General features: G+C 33.7%; 1 protein-coding gene across 1 annotated transcript in view; it reads right to left on the reverse strand.

Annotated features, from left to right (window-relative positions):
• LOC136036307 (phosphatidylinositol glycan anchor biosynthesis class U protein-like) overlaps positions 1–21942 on the reverse strand; it is a 38596-nt gene extending 16654 nt beyond the window's left edge. The window contains exons 1-5 of the mRNA XM_065718462.1: positions 21792–21942; positions 10207–10400; positions 5974–6175; positions 4252–4507; positions 327–595 (exon numbers count right to left, since the gene is read on the reverse strand). Of these exons, the coding sequence (XP_065574534.1) occupies positions 327–595; positions 4252–4507; positions 5974–6175; positions 10207–10400; positions 21792–21900 (1030 nt within the window). The 5' untranslated portion in view covers positions 21901–21942. The remainder of the gene's footprint in view (positions 1–326; positions 596–4251; positions 4508–5973; positions 6176–10206; positions 10401–21791) is intronic.
• Between the last annotated feature and the right edge of the window lie 226 nt (positions 21943–22168).

The raw sequence follows: 22168 nt of genomic DNA on the forward strand, positions 1-22168 counted from the left end.
ATATATATATATATCTATATTCACAGGTGGGACATAGGGACACAACTACAATGGCGCGTAACTATTATGGCGCGTAACGACTTACGCGCGCGGGGGGGCTTGGGGGGGGCGCGAAGCGCACCCACCAACTAGGTGTTGGGGTGGCGCGAAGCGCCACCCCAACAGCTAGTATATATATATATATATATAATTTCGGCGCATTTTCATTTTTTATGGTAGCGCAACTTTAAACCAAACACCTGGCAAAACTGGGCTTGAATATCACATTATTCATAGCATTATTGTTTTTGACGAAATTATTAATTTGACACTGGTGTGTTACTTACGCTTAAAGGTAAATCGCCAAAGAGGTAATAAGGACATATAAAACCCAACGTCTGCGATAGAAGGGTATGATTTGTAGATGGCCAATAAACTTATAACAATGTAGATGAGAAGTGGAGGATCCCTATAGAATCTCATTGTGAGTGGTAGAACGTAAACAATGGCGTTGATTTGAAAGACACAGAGGAAAAAGCTTTCGAAATGCTCAAACATTTCAATGAAGAAATACCAAAAGAGACCAATATTTGGACGAAGATCAGGGACTTTCAACCTAAAAAAGAAAGCAAAAACCACATAAGAAAAAGAATTGTTTCAAACGGTTTGCCACTGTTTCTACCAAACGTACTCTTCTAATAATTAGTAAATGCTTATATTAGTAAATTAGTAAATTATTAATAAAAAATTATTATTTAATTATATTAGTAATCAGTAAAGCCTTATATTATTAACTTACGTCATGTAATTTATATCATATTTTACTTACATAATGTACGATCGGATTTTGCTCCGAAAATAACTTGTGCAAGGTTATGGAGCCTGTTCCCAGAAGAGCTGAGAGGTGGGAGTTCCCTCGCGTCATTTAAAAGAAAATAATAAAAAAATTATTTATTAGCATTGGAAAAGACTCGTTAAAAAATGATGAATAAAATAATTTTTATATAAAGTATTAAATATAAATAGAGAGAAATAAACTAAATTGTTTTTTTTTCTTAGTATAATGATGAGGCTGTCTTCCCTGGGGCAAAGAGCAGGAGGGTAATTGGTAGTTTTGTTGAATAAATGAGGGGTACGGTTGTTTCTGAGAGTAGGAGCAGTGACCACGCTACGTATTATGTTTACAAGGTAACGATTGAGGATCTTGGCGTCCAGGAATGAACTGAGTATTGTTGTTACGTATAATATATTTTTTGAACTGATACTAAACCCCATTGATTCATTGATTGATTGAAAACTATTCCGCCCCCATTACATAGAGCAGAATTTAATTCTCAGTTCCCAAGGTTTTTCAAGGAGACTATAACCAGAGATGTCACTTAAGTTGTCGATAAGATGAGGAGGTAGGCTTTAAAAAAGAAACAGATACGCTCTATATTCAAATATAGATTAAAAGTGTAGCTAAGAAAACCATGACATGGGTTGATAGGTTGGAACTAAACCGAAAGCAATATATGTCAATGCTAAATCTCGGGAATGACTCGAGTTGGGGGGAGAGTGCAGCCGAATTTTACTCTGGAATAGAATTAAAATCTCTTTTATTCGAATAAAGCGCTTTGCCTCTGTTCATAAGATATTCCTTATAATAAGCAGTAAAACCAAAAACGAGTCTTATGTAAAGTCAGTAAAAAGAACCTAAAAAAATATTCTTTTTATTGTTTATTTCATGTAAATAATACGGAATAAGATTTCTGAAATGAATTATTTATAACTTTTTGGCCTTTTAGAAGCCTGATCAACTAATGCCATCTTTTTTTCAGATGTTAGGTTCAAACTAAAATTAAGCTACCTTATATCTTCGCAAGGAAACTCCGTTAAAATACGAGTTAATACTTTAAATTGACAAAAAGAAAAGAAAGAAAAAACAACACTTTGGCAATAAAATGCAAATTTTATTTGAGAAGCCAATCTAATTAGCAATTAAGCTCAATTGAGCTTATACGCATGTCTACTAATTGATATGCATAAAAAAATCCAAGAAATTTTTTGGCCATCCAAATGTGCAAAATAACAACGAAACTAGTTTGTAAATTTTTCTCTAGCTCTTACTTTACTTACTTAATTAACTTGGCATCTAACTTACTTAATACCCCATGCGAATCTCCCTAAATCTTATGATACGACCTCCCAAACCCTTTAAAACGGCCTACACATTTTTGTTAGAATCCTACTTTGTATTCATACTATTCTTTGAGATGTTTTTTAAGATTTTTTTCATTACAAACTGAAATACCTCCTTTCAAAGATTTTAAGAAATATACGGTATTATAAATATGCACTTCAATTCAATTAATTCAATCAATCAAGCTTTATTTTGATGACAGTGATATTTTGATGGGAACACCATTAAACGGTATGATAACTATTATTCAAGTGTATTACAGCTCACTAGTCATCACAGGATACTTATCACTTTTCTGTGGAATTCAAGACTATTCACAAGTAAAGGGTTTGGTCAAGTTATATAATAAAAAAAAACACAAAGCAGTGATTTTATATTTACACATAAGGATTATTAAAAAAGTGATCTAATATCAAGGGGAAATAAATACTTGGGAACCCTCAGTTCTAAGTTTTCATACCTTAATTAGGAAAATAAAGACCCTAAGATTAGATAACTGAAAATATATACTATTTAATAATTCTATTCAGCTGCTTTTCAAACAGATCACTTTTTCACTTTGAAACCTTTGATGGATTATGTCAGGCACATACGTATGTGTACTTTTTGAGGAGGAGGGAGCAATAGCAAAACAATTATTTGATAATTTAAATCAGTGACGCCCAAAAATTTGAAAATTAAGATCTTGAGGTCTAAGTATTTTCCCCTTCGTACGTCTCTATGCACTATTTATATGGTGTACATAACCTATTTTGGAAGAATTTTGAAGCAATTTACGGAGCCTAAAAGTTATAGACTACGAAATACAACTTTGCGAATAATATAGGTAGAAACACTTCCCTGACTATCAAATAGATTCAGATGTTTTTCGCGATAGAAGACAGCTATGATTACGATTTAAGTCAGAGGTATCAAACTCAATACATGACTTGTGAAAAAAAAAATAAAAAGTTTAAACTTATAAGGTTCAAATAAATCTAGAATTTTGTATATATTGACCCTGAAAGTTCGATATTTGTGAATGTCGACATTCAGCGGTGAATGTCCGAAATACCTTTTTTCTCCTTGGATTTGGTCAGCGTTGCCAGTCAGCTTGCACAATTTGATGCGAGGTTTAATGATAACAGGTTAGGTTAGATGTGGTTGAATTAGGCTTTTAACCCATTTCTGATATTTATAGCCAAATATAACCTAACCCAATCAGACATGATTTAATAATCTAATTTAAAAATTTTAGTAACATATTTTAGTTGCAATTTAGTAACCTAATTATGAAAATTTTTAATAACCTAACCTGATATCAGATATGGAAAACAATTAGATATGATTATGCGTGCTTACGACAGAGACTTCAACGTGTTTGAAGAATTGTTACGTTAAAGCTCTTCTTAAAATACAGTCTCCGGCTGCCGACATTGTTTTGTAATATTTGTGGGGAGAGAGCAAAGGTTTAATAGTGAATACTAAGTTTGTGCTAGCAATCTTTTGTAATGGAGGAGTTTTAATATTTCTTTTATATTCCAGGTCTTATATTGTCTGTCATCTGCTTTTTGTATTTCTATACATTTTTGTTGTGTTGCCTTCTTCTTATTTATTACTATTATTCTTTTGTTATATTTCTGACCCCCCCCCCCAATCCTATATTTTTAAAATTTCTAGACACTTATTATTCGAGTTATAAAAATGATTTTTTTTTCTTTGTTAATATAAACCTCTGGAAACTTGATGATATAAATAATTCCAGCGTTAAATTTTGAAACAAATATTTCAATACTACGTAAGCAGCAAGCAGAAATTGGCAAAGAACTGAACTTTAGTCATCAAATTCATCAAAATGATTAATACCCGAAGGGAATTCAGATAAGATAATTTTTGTCGTATACGAAAAAAAACAACAAATTTTATTTCTACTTTCTTTGAAACAAAATTTTAGAATTTTTTGGAATTATATTTCTACCATAGCGAGATAGAAAGCAATTATTCTTGGCTCTTTTACTATTGATAATTCATACTTTAACTTTCAACTATAATCTGTTTGTCGAAAAGAATTCCACAAAAAAAAATTCACACAAAAAAATAAAAATTCTTACACAAAACCGTATGTAGCATCCAAAAATTCCCATGTTCCTGTCATCTTAAAAGAATAGAATATAAGAGATCCAAGTACAGCAATAAAGACAGCAAAGTTGGAAAGAACCTCAAGCCAGATGATTGATTGCTTAATTTCTGTTTGTTGATGATGCTTCTTTGTTATAATATACAGAGTAGAAGGGATCAAAATGGGAACTGCATATAGGTTTTGATAGGCTATTAATGCCAAGAAAGTTGATGACAATATCATAGAACCTGAAAAAAAAATGGAAATAACAATTCAAGACAGAAAAGAACATTTTATACGAACAAATAGCATGTTGCAATATTATTAAAGACTTCTTTTGTTGGTTTGTCCTAAATAAGTTATATTATTAGACTTTAATGTCGATGACTTCTATTCAGAAAGCTGAGAAAAATTAGGTCTATTTGGTATGGGCCAGCACAAAACTATCAGAAAGACATGCTTGAACTGGAGCATTTTCAGGATACACATATTGCAAAGACTCTTAGAGTACACATATTCTGCTTAATTTCTGTTTGCTGGTGATGCTTCTTTGATAAAATATATAGAGTAAAAGGGATTAAAATGGGAACTGCATACACGATTGGATAGACTATTAATACCAAGAAAGTTGATTACAATATCGTCGAACCTGAAAAGAAAGGAAAACAACAATTCAAGACAGAAAAAGAACAGAACAAATAGCATGTTGCAATATTATTAAAGACTTCTTTGTAAGTTTGTCCTACATAAGTTATATTATTAGACTTCAATGTCGATGACTTATATTCAGAAAACTGAGATAAATTAGGTTTTTTTGGTATGGGCAAGCACAAAACTGCCAGGAAGACTCGAATTGGAGCATTTTCAGGATATACTTAATGGAAACACTCTTAGAATACACACATTCTACTTAATTTATAAATAAACTAACAAAGACACAAATTCGCAACCTCTTCTATTAGCATGAAGCAAGTTCCAAGGATTCTTAACCGTCTCCTTTCACTTTGACAGTGTTCAGATCCTCGATCCTTGTAAATATGCCCTCGTTCTGTCCACCTTCAACCAACCGAAATATTGCTCACAATCTCCTCAGGTGGTATAGGAGTCTTAAGACCTAGCATGACCATTCATTTTGTTACTTCCATGTGTGTATTTACTGGCTAGAGTCGGCAGCTTGGGACTTCAAACTTCGATTCTTTCAAGCGATACTCTGGTCCATAGCGATTGTATGAAGTCATCCTAAGTCAATTTTTCAGTTTATTTCTCAGTGATTCTATTTTTTGGGGACTTTATATAAATCCTAATCTAGGTTACAAAATTAGTCTGCAAGAATTTGAATAAGGAATTTAAGCCAGAGGGAGAGGGTGATATTACTCACTCCAACACCAACCACCTTTGCCAAAAATATCTAGCCAACTAGACCAGAGATACAATAACTCTACATCAGTCTTGTTGATAGTAGATTTTCAAATATATTGAGTGCAGGAGTACCAAATGAAAATTAAAATGTTGACAATAATACATGGTCCCTTGGAATCATTAGTATTGTAAGCAGTTCATTGTCAAAATATGCTTGGCATTAATATTACCAGTGAAGGCACTGCTGGTGTCAAGAAGGTTCAAATACATGGGAATCTATTTACTATACTCTTTCTAGGAGAAGCTATGTGAAAAACCTTGTTTGAACTTTTTTTCCAATTAAAAGCTGTCTTACCTTTAACAGTACCATAAAGACTGCCAGCCAGAAAGAAGTTCTGAAATATCGAAGTTGATCCACTGATGTAAGTTAGCAACACAAGCGGATTTAGAAAATAAGCCTTAAGAATCCGGTCACTCATATTCTTCACATAGTCATCAACCTGAGGCATCAAACCCAATGAAGACTCATGGATATTGTTTCTTTTTAATCCTCGCCACTGAAAAATCAAATATTCAGTGAACTCAGCTTCATAACGGAAAATCAAACAAAGTATCTAATATTATTTGTATTTCATAATATGCTTGTAATATTTCTTGTAGCACAACTTCGCTGATGGCTGATGCAGGGCATTCCTTTTTAAGTATGCATGACGGGACAAACTAACACCCACAAAAATCCATCCACCGTTCCAATAAAAACTGCTTCTTTTCATTTTTGCCAAAGGTCATGACTTAAACGAAAACAGAAATAAAACACCTTGAAAGAGAATGGTGGTAGGGGGCACACACATAGGGGAGGAGAATTTTGCCTGAAATTGTATTTTTTGAAATTTCTTCTGCAATTTCCAATGCCTTCCCAATAATTCTCCTTGTTTTTAGGTTTGTTTGTTTTCTATCCTCTCCCCATCTCAAAAAAGAATAAGAAAACTAAAGCATGCGCACGTTCTTGCGAGAAAATTTTGAGAAAAAAAATAGGAAAATCACTATATTAGATTTTGTAATTAAGCTTGAGACCATCATGAAACAAAATCACTTACAAGCAAAGAAAATGAAAAAAAAATCTTCATAAGTAAAATAAAGCACACGGATAGAGATAAAGCATTCAAACACAAAGTAAGTAGAGACAAAACACAAACATATTTAAAAATGTATAGCATATGGTGATAGTTGACAGGAACATAAGCGGGACTTCGAACTCTTTATAAACGAGAACTGAAGTCATTGGCGCTTACCTACAACAGGAAAATAGCACAGACACAACATATAAATTAGAAGTCCAAAATACACACACAAAACAACCTAAACACTGTATTGTTCTTGAAAGGCCAATTTTAGAGCTCGTTTCAAGGATAGTTCTAGGAACTTAAATCTCCTCCCCTTCTCCCGCAGAAGATATCCTGTCATAAATCATTTCCAAAATGACCATCTACAACTTTAGGTACCAAAAAGAGCATTCAAAAGAACCAACTTGTCAGGTTTGCCCATTTAATCATGTCATGTTGTCAGGTTGCCCATTTAATCAAATAGATTGAAGAATCTAGATTGTAAAAAATTCAATTGGATTTTCAGTTTCCTTCAAAATCTGAAAAAACTACTTTAATAAATCAAAACTTACACGTTTCACGTTTCATGTTTCGCGTTCACGTTTTCATTTTTCGTATATTAGGCATTTTCAAGTGGCTGTCTGCAACACCTACTTGAGATTTACGTCAGCCACCCAAAGGTACCATATACAAAGAAACCACAGTTTGGTCAAAAGTGACACAAAAGAAAGCATACCACAGCTTTTATATTAGTAGACAAGTGATAAGAAGAATCCAACTTTGTATTCCGACTACACCTCACACTCATGATGTACTGTTTTACAAAATTTTTCTTTTGACTGTTTCAAAATTCTAAAGATTTTTGGGCAATTTCACATTTTTGTCAATGTTGCTCAGTTAAGCCAAGAAATAAATAAGCAAAATTAATTAGTTGAATTTACCACAGTTTTGGCCACAAAAACTCAAACACTAATAGCCTATGAATTCCCAAAGACAGCCACACCTTCAAACGTAAGCTACACTTTTTTAAGCTGTATGGTGCCAAATAGATTTAGCTTTTTAAGCTGTATGGTGCCAAATAGATTTAGCTCTTTAAGCTGTATGGTGCCACATAGATTTAGCTTATTTTTTACTGGTTTTCACCCATGATTCTCTTCTTTTTTTTTCGAAGCCACTACTACCGATAACTACACAACTACGAATGGAGTTCATTTTCACTGAAAATGGACTTCTCATTTGCTCCTAATATTTTAAATAAATATGCTTATTTAAGTTTCCATTTGACCTAAAATAGTCAGATTTCATTTTCGTTCTGCTTGCTACATTAAATGACATAGATATCCCATGAATACCTTTCTCTTTTTTTCTTTTTTTTTAGAAAAATCCCAGAAAGTATAAGAGTATGATTATTTAAACAGGACGTGACTATTGTGATTATTCAAAAGACGCAATTAAATATTAACATTAAAAAATATAGTAGACATTCAATCACAGACCTGCAAAAACTGTAAGTAAAGAGTATATTCACATGTTAAATGTTGTGGGATTAAATTTTATTTTAGTTGAAACATTTACGAGTAAATTTTGATGATGAAGATAGAAGAATTTTCTAAACTCAAATGCAATTATTCCAAAATACTCTCCGATTTTCCTGATTCCAATTAATCCTTTCATAATTAATTGGTACCATAGGTGCCAGCTCTACCTGGAATAGTTTTATTTCCAATCTGAATAGTGTTTCTGCAAATGTCTCAAGCCCACAAGACGTTCAGACACAATTAAATCTCAAGCTTTTAAATTGAAACCGCTGAAAAAAAAAGAGCGTTGAAGGATATTTTATTACTAGTTGTTAATTGGTTAATAAGGTAAAAATACAAGCTGATGCCACAGTTAGATTAAAGCAAAAATTCGAGCAAATATTTGTAAAATTGAAATATATATATATATATATATATATATATATATATATATATATATATATATATATATATATATATATATATATATATATATATATATATATATATATACTTTCATTTACATTTATATTTTCTTTTTATATTTATTTCTCTGCCATTTTTTCTTTGCCGTGAAGCCATACCATAGCATAGTATTGCATATTTCATTATTTTGGTCTTCTTAGCATTTATCACCCACATTTCATTCCAACGTTCAATTTAAAAAAATCGTGACCTCTTAAAGAGATTTCTACATTAGGTGAAAAGTATTAATGTACAATATACAATGAAAATTATATTTGTTGCCAATGCAAAGTTGAAAATCTATTTACCATAGATCTCAAATTTTTTAGTAGGACTAGAACAAACAGGGGTGCAGAAAAAAACATATATTTGTAATCATTAACAGAAAAAATAATATTTCAAATTGATTAAATTTGTTGATATTTTATAAGATGATTACAAATGACTTTATATTGAAGTTCTGAATGATAATAAGAAAGAAAAATTGCAGTTTACTTTTTGTGAATACAAATTAGAGCCAATGCAATATGTACTGTCTAGATGTTCTAGCTGCCCAAGTTATTCTAAAATAAATCCCAAACAAATCATCGGCATTTGAAGTCATTAGCATGACTGATAAAGGTCAAGGTACATTGGGTTTGGTTTTATAACAATGTTCTATCTAAGTAAACAAATGTGAAAAAACACAGCTAAAGAAAAAGTGCACAAGAACCCTCGCCTGACCTGTTATTCTAAGGTAGTGCATCTTAGCCTGAGATGCTTGAACCATTTTAAAATATTGCGCAGCATATTTTTTTTTACGAATCTTGATTTAAATTACTACACTGATTCATATCTAATTCAATAAGTTACATATATCTACATATTACATATCTAGATAATTTTATTAACTAGATAATTTTCATATATCTAGACATATCACATAACTAGATAATACATATCTAGTTCAACATGAGTTGCATAGTGACTACAAAGCTGTGTTTTTAAAACTTGTGGCTCTTGATGATGATTCAATCTCTTACGATGACTCTTGATGATTATTCATTCCCTTATTGGTGTTAATTTAGTGTTTTGCTAAATCGGGTTTCATTTGGTCATTCATAGTTATTGTTCATTTAGTTATTGCCCACTTAGATTCAAGGTTCTAAATTTGTGTGTTACTCTTTCGGGAACATTAAATTTTTCGTAATTTGATTACTTTTAAGAAATTTTAGTAGCACTCTAAATGCTATATTTGTAGTTTTACTTATATAAATTGTCTTTTCTTGCAGTATAGCTTTTCTTACAGCTAAAGTTTGCATATAGCATACAAGTTCTTATAAACTAATATTAATTGCTATATATTACTCAATTAGGCCTACTTGATAATATTAAAAGAAATTATATATTAATAGCAATCCAATAATATTGATATTATTTTTATTGAAATTAAGATAGGCAATTTTGTCCTGTTAATTGCAATTGCAGACGACAATCGTAAAAATAATTTTATAGCTAGCTTACAATGTCCATAGCAATGTCTTTTCCAGCCCATGACAGCAGTAGACCACACATTAAATGACATATTGTTGCTACAAGGGAGTCAAAGCCATGTCTCTGTAGAATTTCCAATGCCAGCAAAACCAAAGGCTGCTCATGGACTAAATCCCCAGAGTAGGCATTTCCAGAGAGATTTTTGAGAAAGATTCCCTCTTTAACTGCAATTAATAAAATTCTAAAATGAATATATATATATATATATATATATATATATATATATATATATATATATATATATATATATATGTATATATTGTACTCATACTCGAAGATTTTGATTATTAAAGCAAGTCCAACTTCTAACAACGATATTTACTAAGCTTCAAATTTTGGGTTTTCGTTTGTAAGGCTTTTGTATTGTTGTTAAACAACAAAGAGAGATAAAACTCCACAAAAAAAAAAAAAAAAAAAAAAAAAAAAAAAAAAAAAAAAAAAAAAAAAAAAAAAAGAGACTGCGGCCAGAAGAGAGGAAAGACTAAAATAACGCGGATATTTCGCCTGTATCCAAACTAGGCGTCCTCAGCACAAGATAAAAAGAAAAAGCACTAAACTAAAAACAAATAAAACCACCACCAATAATAATAAATACAATTGTCGCTACTGATTAGAAAAAACACTAAGCTAAAAACAAATAAAACCACCACCAATAATAAAAAATACAATTCTGAAAGCTTTATCCACCAGTGCAATCACAACCCCTCGTTTCACTGAAATAGGGTGGCAGGAGTGAAAGTTCAAATACCTATCACTGCGTGTAGGCTTTCTATATACTAAAAAAGTAAGTGGAAACCTTTTTTTAATCAATTGGAAACACGGTTTAGAGTCCTTAGACCTTTTCCATAAACATTTAAATAGTTTTGACAAAAATGTAAAACTTACAGTGGAGTTTGAAGAAAATGACAGACTACCTTTTCTTGATATCCTATTGATTAAAAAAGATTTCCACTTACTTTTTTCAGTATATAGAAAGCCTACACACAGTGATAGGCATCTAAACCTTCACTCGTGCCACCCTATTTCAGTGAAACGAGGGGTTGTGATTGCACTGGTGGATAGAGCTTTCAGAATTTGTTCTCAGGAGTTTTAGATTCTGAATTGTTTTATTTGAGGGATATTTTATTTTGTAATAGTTACCCAATTAAATTCATTGATAAAATAATAAAAAATAGACGCATTAAACACAACAATAGGGTTATTGAGGTTTCACAGTGTACAGAATTAAACATGCCGAAAAGGTTCATTTCTTTGTCTTATATACCTACTTTGGGGGAGATACTTAAACGAATTTTAGGTAAACATAACATTGATACTTATTTCCAATCAGTGAGACCGTTAGGTAGTTTTCTTAATTCTGGGAAGGATTTAACCCGGGGAGATTTAGTTAGTGGGGTGTATAAAATTCCTTGTTCTTGTGGAAAGTTTTATATTGGTAGAACTCACCAACAATTTACTGAAAGATTTATTGAGCATCGCAACTCAATAGACATCACTCTAGTAGCCTCTAGGAGGATATTTCTCGAAAGGTCTAATTTTAAAAAGCTTGTATCCCAAACACAAACTATCATTTATAGCTTTATTTAAGGCAGCATTGTCAAGAAATTTAAGGCAGAAGGATCTAGAGCTTCCAATTTTAGTTGCATCAACAAGACTGGGAATCATACTAATAAGCTCTAATTTTAGCACACCAACAGGGATATCACACACAATATTAAGCATATTTTGAAATGTGTTTTCATGACCTAGAGTCAAGGATAAGAAGACTCAATCAGAATTAACGAAAGTAATTTTTTCCGGGGATCAGGGCAAACTCTTGTTACAATGCAGAAAAAAGACAGAAAAAAAAGGAGAAATTTACCAATTGATTCCCTATTCAACTCTCTTCACTACATACCAAATGTAATAATTGCTGCCATTACAAGTCTGTCACAGCCCCCTCTAATGGGACTGAATACATTCTTAGGCTATATACAAATGTTTGCTGATATTTTGTGTTGTTTCAAGTCATCTCTATTTGGCATTATCAATCAACTGTTGATGAGAAATAAGCACAAAGAGCAATACAAACCTACAAAATCAGCTAACTTTACCATATAGCATAGGATTATTCACACCCCCATTAGAGGAATGTGGCTAGAACACAATTATAACAGCAAGAATTATTATATTCAGAAAAAGCACTGAACAGGGAATCAAAAACTGTATTTCTCAGCTTCCAACTGAGGCAACTAAAATGAGATAAATCTGATTTCTGTCTCACAACCTAAACTTCCAAGTTCAGAATAAATCTATCCTCACTCATAGAAATAAGGAATAAACAAGCCTTAGAAAAATCAGCTAAGGAATGAGCAGAGAAAAAACTTTGCAGACCCCTTCTCGGATACAACCTATTCTGGACAGCATGCCTAGATACATTTCTCAAATTTTTATCCACCAGACTCAATTACTTTGTAGGATTATTGTTATTATTATTATGAGCAGACTCATAAAAAAAAGTTAGGGCTCAGGTCACAAACACCATTGACTCAATGACTAATCTTAAAATAAGAAAAAAGCCTAAGATAGCAAATGTGCATATATATTTTATTCTTGGAAAATATGGAGCTTAATACAAGCACTTTGAGAACTACCAGAGGTCAATTTTTTATGTTTAGATGAAATTTCCTTGCTAATAAAGGAGCATACCAATCTAGTAGCCTTTTAGCACTCTTTATAAATAAACTAATTCCTACTGTAATAAATTCCAATTTGAGCTCAAAAAGGCCAATTATGAAACAGGGTTCACTAAGTTTTATTTTGAGTAAAATGTAAAAAAAAAATACACCATTCAATACTCTTTTCCAAATATAACAATGACAACTGTTGCAGTTACATCCTAGTCCACCTAAAAGGGTCAGATAAGACTCAAGCTACATTCAGAATTTTGGGGCACAGTTGCAACAGCAGTGACTATTATATTTAGAAAGAGCATTGAGTGGGGAATCAAATGATACATTTCTTCTGCTGACATTTTACTTCTGCCATCAAAAAGAAGAGCTAAGAGCTCATATGGCACTTGTGACAAGATCAGAAGAGCCAAGAGCTCATATGACATGAGCTCTAGCAAAATTCAAAGAATCAATAGACTGATTTAAAAGGAAAATCAGAGGCTTAACGCCGGTCGGGATTTAAAACAAGAGCTCTGAGACACAAGGTCCTGCTAAATATAAAAATTCATTAAGATCCAATCATAAGTTAAAAATACCTCATTTTTTCAATTTTTTCCGAATTAATACCCCCCCCACTCCCCCAAAGAGAGCGGATCCATTCTAATTATGTCAATCATGTATCTAGAACTTGTGCTTATTCTTCCCATCAAGCTTCATCCCTATCTCTCCACTCTAAGCGTTTTCCAAGATATCTGGTTTCCAAGATTTCTGTTTCCCCCCTCCAACTCCTTATGTCCCCAGATCCAGGTCCTTATGTCCCCAGCATCTGAGACATAAGATTTTTCTATATATAAAGTTTCATTAAGATCCAAACCCCCATTCATAAGATAAAGATACCTCAATTTTCTCATTTTCCAAGATTTCCGGTTTCCCCCTCCAACTGTCCAAATGCCAAGGGATTTGGTTGGGATTTTACATAAGAGCTCTGAAGCATAAGATCCATCTAGATATCAACTTTCATTAAGATTGACCTCATTTTTTCTAATTTTTCCAAATTACCCCTCCCCTCAACTCCCCCAAAAAGAGCAGATCCAGTCCTGCTATTTTGGTCATGTATGTTGGACTTGTGCTTATTCTTCCCACCAAGTTTCATCCTGACCTCTCCACTATAAACCTCTTCCAATATTTCTGCCCCCCCCCAACTCTCCCTAATGACACTGGATCTGGTCTGGATTTGGAATAAGAGATCTGAGGTACGAGATCCTTCTAAATATAAAATTCCATTAAGATCCGATCACTGCTTTGTAAGTTCAAAATACCTCATTTTTTCTAATTTTTCAGAATATACCCTCCCCTCAACTCCCCCAAAGAAAGCAGATCCGTTCCAGTTATGTCAATCATGTATCTAGGATTTGTGCTTATTTTTCCCACCAAGTTTCATCGTGATCCCTCCACTCTAAGCGTTTTCCAAGATGCATCAGAGCTCTGATACATGATATCCTTCTAAATATCAGATTCCATTAAGATCCAATCACCCATTCGTAAGTTAAAAACACCTCATTTTTTCTAATTTTTCCAGATTAACCATCCCCCCCACTCCCCCCAGATGGTCAAATCGAGGAAACGACTATTTCTAATGTAATCTGGTCTGGTCCCTGATATGCCTGCCAAATTTCGTTGTCCTAGATTATCTGGAAGTGCCTAAACTAGCAAAACTAGGACCAACAGAGAGACTGACAGAATTTGCAATCACTATATGTTCTTTGGTAAATACCAAATGCCATAAAAACAAACAAGGTCACTAGCCCTGATAATTTGCATCCAAGACTGCTGAAGAAGCTTGCCTAAGAAATTGCACTAACACTGTGTAATATGTTCCATCTGTTGCTTGATTTAAACACAAAACCCATTGACTGGAAACTTGCCAATGTCTCCCCAATATTCAAGAAAGGTGTCTGTACTAGATCTAAAAACTACAGACCCAGGAGTCTGACACCAAATATGAATCTAGTATCATTGGACCCAGGTTTTGAAAAGGTACCATACAACCATTTCAGATTGAAGCTTCTGGCAGCATATATCTATGCAGACGTAGTCAATAGGATCATGGCCTATCTGACTGGATGGACTCAACAGGTTTGATGATGGACTCACCTGGTGGTGACAAGTCTTTGAACCATGTGATGATCCAAGTACAGTCCCCCAAGGCAGTGTTTTGGTCCCTACCAATGACCTAGTAAATTGAAGAGAAAGCAACATTACTCTCTATGCTGATGACACCAAGCTGTTTAAGCTTGAAATGTTAACAAAATCTGCAGTTGAACTATATAATATCCAAACATGGACACAAGACTAGTGTTTTGAATTCAATATGCCACAGTATTGTGTCCTATATTATGGTAACAACAATCCTTATCAGTAGTACATCATTTCCAGCCCTAAATCACTGTCAAATTCAGTACTAAAGACAAATGACAAAATAAAGAGATCCAGAAGTGCTGATAGATGAACAACTGAGGTTTCATAGCCATCAGCAACAAATAACTTCAAGAGGAAAGTCAATGTCTCTTCTACTCTTTCTAAAAAAAATGCTACTAGTCTAATTGAAGTAGTTCAAGGATGAGCTACAAGCTAAAAATTATATGGCTTGGCCAACCAGTTATCATATATAACAAGAGACTGGGTCCCTAAATGCTGCCAATGCTTTTCTTCAAACACCTCTATAGTGACATTTTGCTGACCTACAAGTCAAACACAAAACCAAATAACCCTATTCTAGGTTTTTAACATTCAAGTTAGCACCATAGAAGTAGCTATCAACAAAAGTTTTCAAAAGGTCAAGTTAATACTTTATCTTAGTTGCTATTGTGGAGTAGTGTCCCAAGAGAGCAATCTCCATGGGTCACACCTTCCTCATGGTCACTATAACCAAGTGTCTTATATTGTATCTGACAAGCAGACCTTTCTTACAGACACTAGACTGAACAGAAGGGTGAAATAGGACAATTGAGGTGCTACTTTAAGGGCCCAAATAGGATTAGTAATAGTAATAGTCAATAAATTTGGAAAGGGTATTAAAAGGCATATCAAGTGGCATGTTCATCTTTTAATTAGTAAATTAAATTAAACATAGAAAAATTAAGTTACATAATATAGTTAAACAAATTAAGTTAGAAAAAATATAGTTAAAAAAATTTAGTTAGAGAAATATAGTGAACCATAGAAAATTAAGTAAAATAAATGAAACACAGAAAGATTAAATAAATTTACAGATGATACTATTTACATAGGGACAATGTGAACACACTATTTGATTCCTTTCCTTTGATTTCATGAATGTTAACTCAAAAAAAAAAACTTTTCTACAAAAGAAGATTAAAAACAAAAGTAAGGAGCTACATTAAACCAAAGATGATCAAAAATAAATCAAATATTTTTTTTAGAAATAAACAATCATAAATCATTTTTGATAAATCAATGAAACCCAGAACAAACAGAAATTTCTATAAATAACCAAGTGAAAATATCAAGAGCTAAGAGCTCATATGGCACTTGTGATGAGGCGAGAAGAGCTAAAAGCCAAGAGATCATATGGTATGAGCTCTAACAAAATTCTATGAATCAATGGATTGATTTAAAAAGGAAAATAAGAGGCTTAATGCCGGTCAGGATTTAAAATAAGAGCTCTGAGTCACGATGTCCTTCTAAATATCAAAATTCATTAAGATCCGATCACCCACTCGTAAGTTATAAATACCTAATTTTTTCTAATTTTTCCTCTCCCTTTAGCCCCCCAGATGGTCGAATCTGGAAAAACGACTTTATCAAGTCAAATTGTGCAGCTCCCTGACACACCTACCAATTTTCATCATCCTAGCACGTCCAGAAGCACCAAACTCGCCAAATCACTGAACCCCTCCCCCAACTCCCCCAAAGAGAGCGAATCCAGTACGATTCTGTCAATCACGTATCAAGGACATTTGTTTATTCTCTCCACCAAGCTTCATCCTGATTCCTCCACTCCAAGTGTTTTTCCAAGATTTCCCCCTCCAACTCCCCCCAATGTCAAAAGATCTGGTCGGGATTTGAAATAAGAGCTCTGAGACATGAATTCCTTCTAAAAATCAAATTTCATTAAGATCCGATCATCTATTCATAAGATAAAAATACCCCAATTTTCACATTTTCCAAAAATTCCGGTTTCCCCCTCCAACTCCCCCCAATGTCACAGGATCTGGTCGGAATTTAAAGTTACAACTTTAAAGCACAAGATCCTTCTAAATATCAAATTTTATTCAGATCTGGTCACCCTTTTGTAAGTTACAAATACCTCAATTTTCAAAATTACCCCACCCCCCCCCAATTCCACCAAAGAGAGCATATCCGGTCCGGTTATGTCAGTCACGTATCTTAGACAGGTTTCTATTCTTCCCATCCAGTTTCATCCTGATCTCACCACTTTAAGTATTTTCTAAGATTTCTGGTCCCCCCCAACTGCCACCCCAATTACACTTGATCAGGTTAAGATTTAAAATAAGAGATCTGAGTTACGAGGTCCTTCTAAATATGAAATTTCATGAAGATCCGATCACTCCTTCATAAGTTCAAAATACGTCATTTTTTCCTATTTTTCAGAATTAACACCCCCCCCCCCAATAGAGCGGATCCGTTCCAATTATGTAAACCACGTATGTAAGACTTCTGATTATTTTCCCCACCAAGTTTCATCCCAAATCCCTCCAATCCAAGCGTTTTCCATGATTTTAGTTTCCCCCACCCCAAACTTTCCCCAATGTCACCAGATCCGGCCAGGATTTAAAATAATTGCTTTGAGACACGATATCCTTCTAAATATCAAATTTCATTGAAATCCGATCACACATTCGTAAGTTAAAAATACCTCATTTTTTTCTAATTTTTCAGAATTAACCCCTCCCCCAACTACCCCAAAGAGAGCGGATCCGTTCCGTTTATGTCAATCATGTATCCAGGACTTGTGCTTATTTTTCCCACCAAGTTTCATCCCAATCCCTCCACTCTAAGTGTTTTCCAAGTTTTAGGATTCCCCCTCCCAACTCCCCCCAATGTCACCAGATCCGGTCGGGTTTAAAATAAGAGCTCTGAGCCACGATATCCTTCTAAATATCACATTTCATTGAGATCTGATCACTCGTTCATAAGTTAAAAATACCTCATTTTTTCTAATTTTTCAGAAATACCCCCCCCCCCAACTACCCCAAATAGAGCGGATCCGTTCTGTTTATGTCAATCATGTATCTAGGACTTGTGTTTATTTTTCCCACCAAGTTTCATCCTGATCCCTCCACTCTAAGTGTTTTCCAAGTTTTAGGATTCCCCCTCCCAACTCCCCCCCCATATTACCCAGATCCGGTCAAGCTTTAAAATAAGAGCTCTAAGACACGATATCCTTCTGAACATCAAATTTCATTGAGATCCAATCACCTGTTTGTAAGTTAAAAATACCTCATTTTTTCTAATTTTTCAGAAATAACCCCCCCCCCCCCAACTACCCCAAAGAGAGCGGATCCGTTCCGATTATGTCAATCATGTATCTGGGACTTGTGCTTATTTTTCCCATCAAGTTTCATCCTGATCCCTCCACTCTAAGTGTTTTCCAAGATTTTAGGTTTCCCCCCTCCAACTCCCCCCGATGTCATCAGATCCGGTCAGAATTTAAAATAAGAGCTCTGAGACACAATATCATTCCAAACATCAAATTTCATTAAGATCCCATCACCCACTCATAAGTTAAAAATACTTCATTTTTTTACAAATTAACTGGGCCCCCACTCCCCCCCAGATGGTCAAATTGGGAAAAAGACTATTTCTAATTTAAGCTGGTCATGTCCCTGATACGCCTGCCAAATTTCATTGTCCTAGCTTACCTGGAAGTGCATAAAGTAGCAAAACTGGGACCGATAGACTGGCAGAATTGGCAATTGCTATATGTCACTTGGTTAATACCAAGTGCCATAAAAACAAGAAGAAACAAGCACTAAGAGGTGTTGGGCTAACACCCACTGTGTCTTATAAAGAACCATACATAATTTACATTACATTCTGAGGAATATTTCAGAACAAAAGGGGCATGAGAGGGTGGGTCCTTGTTCTCCAATCACTTTTGACTCTTAAGAAGGGAACTAGAACTTTTAATTTTATTGAAGCAGTTGCTCCAAAGTTTCTATGACAATTTCTTCAAAACCTGAAAGATGAACATTTTATTGATGAGCTTTATTTAGAAAGCTAAAAAAATGGATTTGAGAAAGCTAAAAAATGCAAGCACTTTTAGAATTAGCATTTCTAAGGGCTCTAAATTGGAAACTAAACATTTACCCAATTAAGTAGTATATCTAGAACAAACATTAAAAGCTCATCAATAAAATGTTCATCTTTTGGCTTTTGAATTTAGACCTTTCTAAACATCAGTAAATATGCTAATGATCCCTTTTGATATCTGGTAGGATAAACTTAGAGGTAAGACAGAAATTTTGAAACTAATCAAAGTATTTTGAAGCCATTCAAAAGATTTTGAAGCCAAGGGAAATGTTGGGGCTGTACAATATGAATGAAATTATATTTTAAATACTATTTCTAGTCATCACTAGTAAGATCTGTATAGAAGTAAGTCAAAAGATAATTCAAAAACTTATACACCCATTAATGCTAATTATCCACTTTCGCTTTTGAGTTTAAACTAGCCAGTGAACTGTTGAATCAGAGCAATTAGTTAAACATTAGGTTTATGTTCTGTTGATTTGAAGAAATATCTTCTGAGGGAATGGAGGTTATACAGTTTTTCAGTTTGAGATTCAATTTGTTTGAAAAGATGCTTTGGCTATGGGAAGGCCTTGGTGAAACAAATTTGGTTGAATACTGAGGTAACATTACCTATGGAGTGAAGCAAATTAGTCCATGAGCCCTGCAGGCAGTGGGAGGAGGTCTGTATTTTATATTTATTGAATAATTATTCACCTTGAAGCCTGAAAGAGTAAAAAAAAAGTAGGTCATAAACATCTACTAAAAAGTCAACCAATCTGAATACAGATCTCATGAACTAATTCTCTTTGCTCTATAGGTTCTGCTACATATAAGCAAAATCAGACATTTGTTTTCTTCAAACAGCTGGCAAGTTTAAACTTGAAAGTGAAAGTGGATATTAACATCAATGGATCTATGAGTTTTTTTAATTATCTTTTGACTTCCTACTACATAGAAATTACCAGTAATGACTGGAATTACTATTTCAAATATAATTTCATTCATATTGTACAACCCCAACTTTTCCCATGGCTTCAAAACCCAGCCTACTTTATGTATTTTTAGTTTGCCCCATGGAGGAGAAGGGTTAACCAAAAATGGATGCACAGCTAGAATTAGCATTTATAAGTGCTCTAAGTTATGAAACTATTCTAAGTTTTACATTTATAAGTGATGAAAGTAAACATCTACCAATACATTTGTAAGGGTAGCCTAGGCTATGAATTAATAGGGTAAGACCCCAAGTACCTGGTCAGTCCCTAATCTTGGCTAGATATTCTCACTAAAATTGGCTAGATAATTCTTGGATAGATATTCTCACTGAAAAGAATTTTTTCTACACATTTAGTAATAATGTAGAATATGCATAGGTATGATCATTCAGATTAACATAAGTACATGAGGACAAAAACCAAGGTATGATAAGCTAGTTCTGGAGTTACTTGGTTGTTTTACATTTGTTTTTTCATAGGCATATATTTCAGGGGTGATACCTAGCACAGGGATACCATAGGAAATTTATGGTAGGCATGCCACTTGCCTGGGCAGGGAATTTAAAGTGTTGAAACCCTATAGGCAAGTGTGTATTCTCTTGATGATCCCTACTGCTTGTGGTTCCCTTTGAATTATTTGTCTTTTTATTTTTTTTAATATTCATATATGATGATTTATACTTACTTATGACATGCCTGCCTATCCATGGATTATTCTTTTTGGTTGATTGTGTATGGCTATGCTGTTTGACCTATGTAATTGGATGGATAAGTAAGGTTAAGGCCTCATTCAAGTACTGATCTATTTAAATTACTAAAGTAGGAAAAGTCTTTTTTTTCTCCTTCTGTCTTATTTTTCATGGTGTGGATTTGTTTCTGTGTTTGTGTTGTTGCACTGGTGATTTCTTTTTTTTCAATATTGGTTTATGTTGACTAGTTGTGAATTGGCTGATAGTTAAGACTAAATTATTTAGGATTGGCTAAATGCAAATACAATGTTGGAAAACATATAGTTTTTCAACATTTGAATTAAACAAAAGTTATCTCTACACCAAGGCCTATTAAATGTAATTATTCTGTTTCAAAACACTTGTCTTAGATTAAATCTATCTAGGGTTGACTGTGTCTGTGATCAGGATATGTTGTTCTAACTTTAAGATCCTGTGTCAAAGATTAGACAGCATTTTTTTAGATTAGGGTCAAGCTTTAGATGTGTCACAAGATTAGGCTCCATTGTTGTCTATCAGTAGCCTATATTGAAATTGTGAGCATTGTAGGCTATACAGTTGAAATATTGAAGCTGATCTTTTACTTGTTAAGAAGATCTTGACACATCTAATGGTGAAACAATCCACTTTCTAGATGGAGATTTTATAATAACTGAAATGTTAAAATATGGATCAGCTGGAAGACCACTGGGTATTTAACCCTATGATTAGGATCAGCATTTAAAGGTGTACTGAGCAATATTTTGATCTTCCAGCTAACAATATCATCTAATTAATGATAAATTCATCTATGCTCTGAAAATAGGCTAGGCCTATTTTAATGGGGCAGAACATAAGAGGGTGGAATAACTGGCCTAGGCTACAGATTTATAGGGTAGTTGAGGGAACTGAATACAAACAATAACCTCCTTCAATGTAGTTTGTCCGGACAAAAATCTCGGGCCTAAATCTCAGGTTAAAACTGGCTATTTCTTTCCAAACTAAATGAAGTAATCCAGCAAAAACGGCAATCATTTTTTAGGATTTTGAAGGATGTAAAAAAAATGTCAAATTCAAAATGATTACAAATAATTCGCCATTTCGAATTCCGTTGAAGAACATTTTGCACCAGAGACAAAAGGCAAATGATATAGGTGTCCAGCTGCACAATTCTTTGGTGACCAATAAGTACAATATTTGTGCTTGTCTGTCTTCTAAAACGTTTTAAAGATGCATGCACCGCAGCTCCGAGCCTCCCGAGGTCAACATAGCGCCTCCAGCTCCTCCTTCAACCCAACTTTTT

This window comes from Artemia franciscana, chromosome 2 (assembly GCF_032884065.1).
Source record: "Artemia franciscana chromosome 2, ASM3288406v1, whole genome shotgun sequence".
NCBI classification, from domain to species: domain Eukaryota; kingdom Metazoa; phylum Arthropoda; class Branchiopoda; order Anostraca; family Artemiidae; genus Artemia; species Artemia franciscana.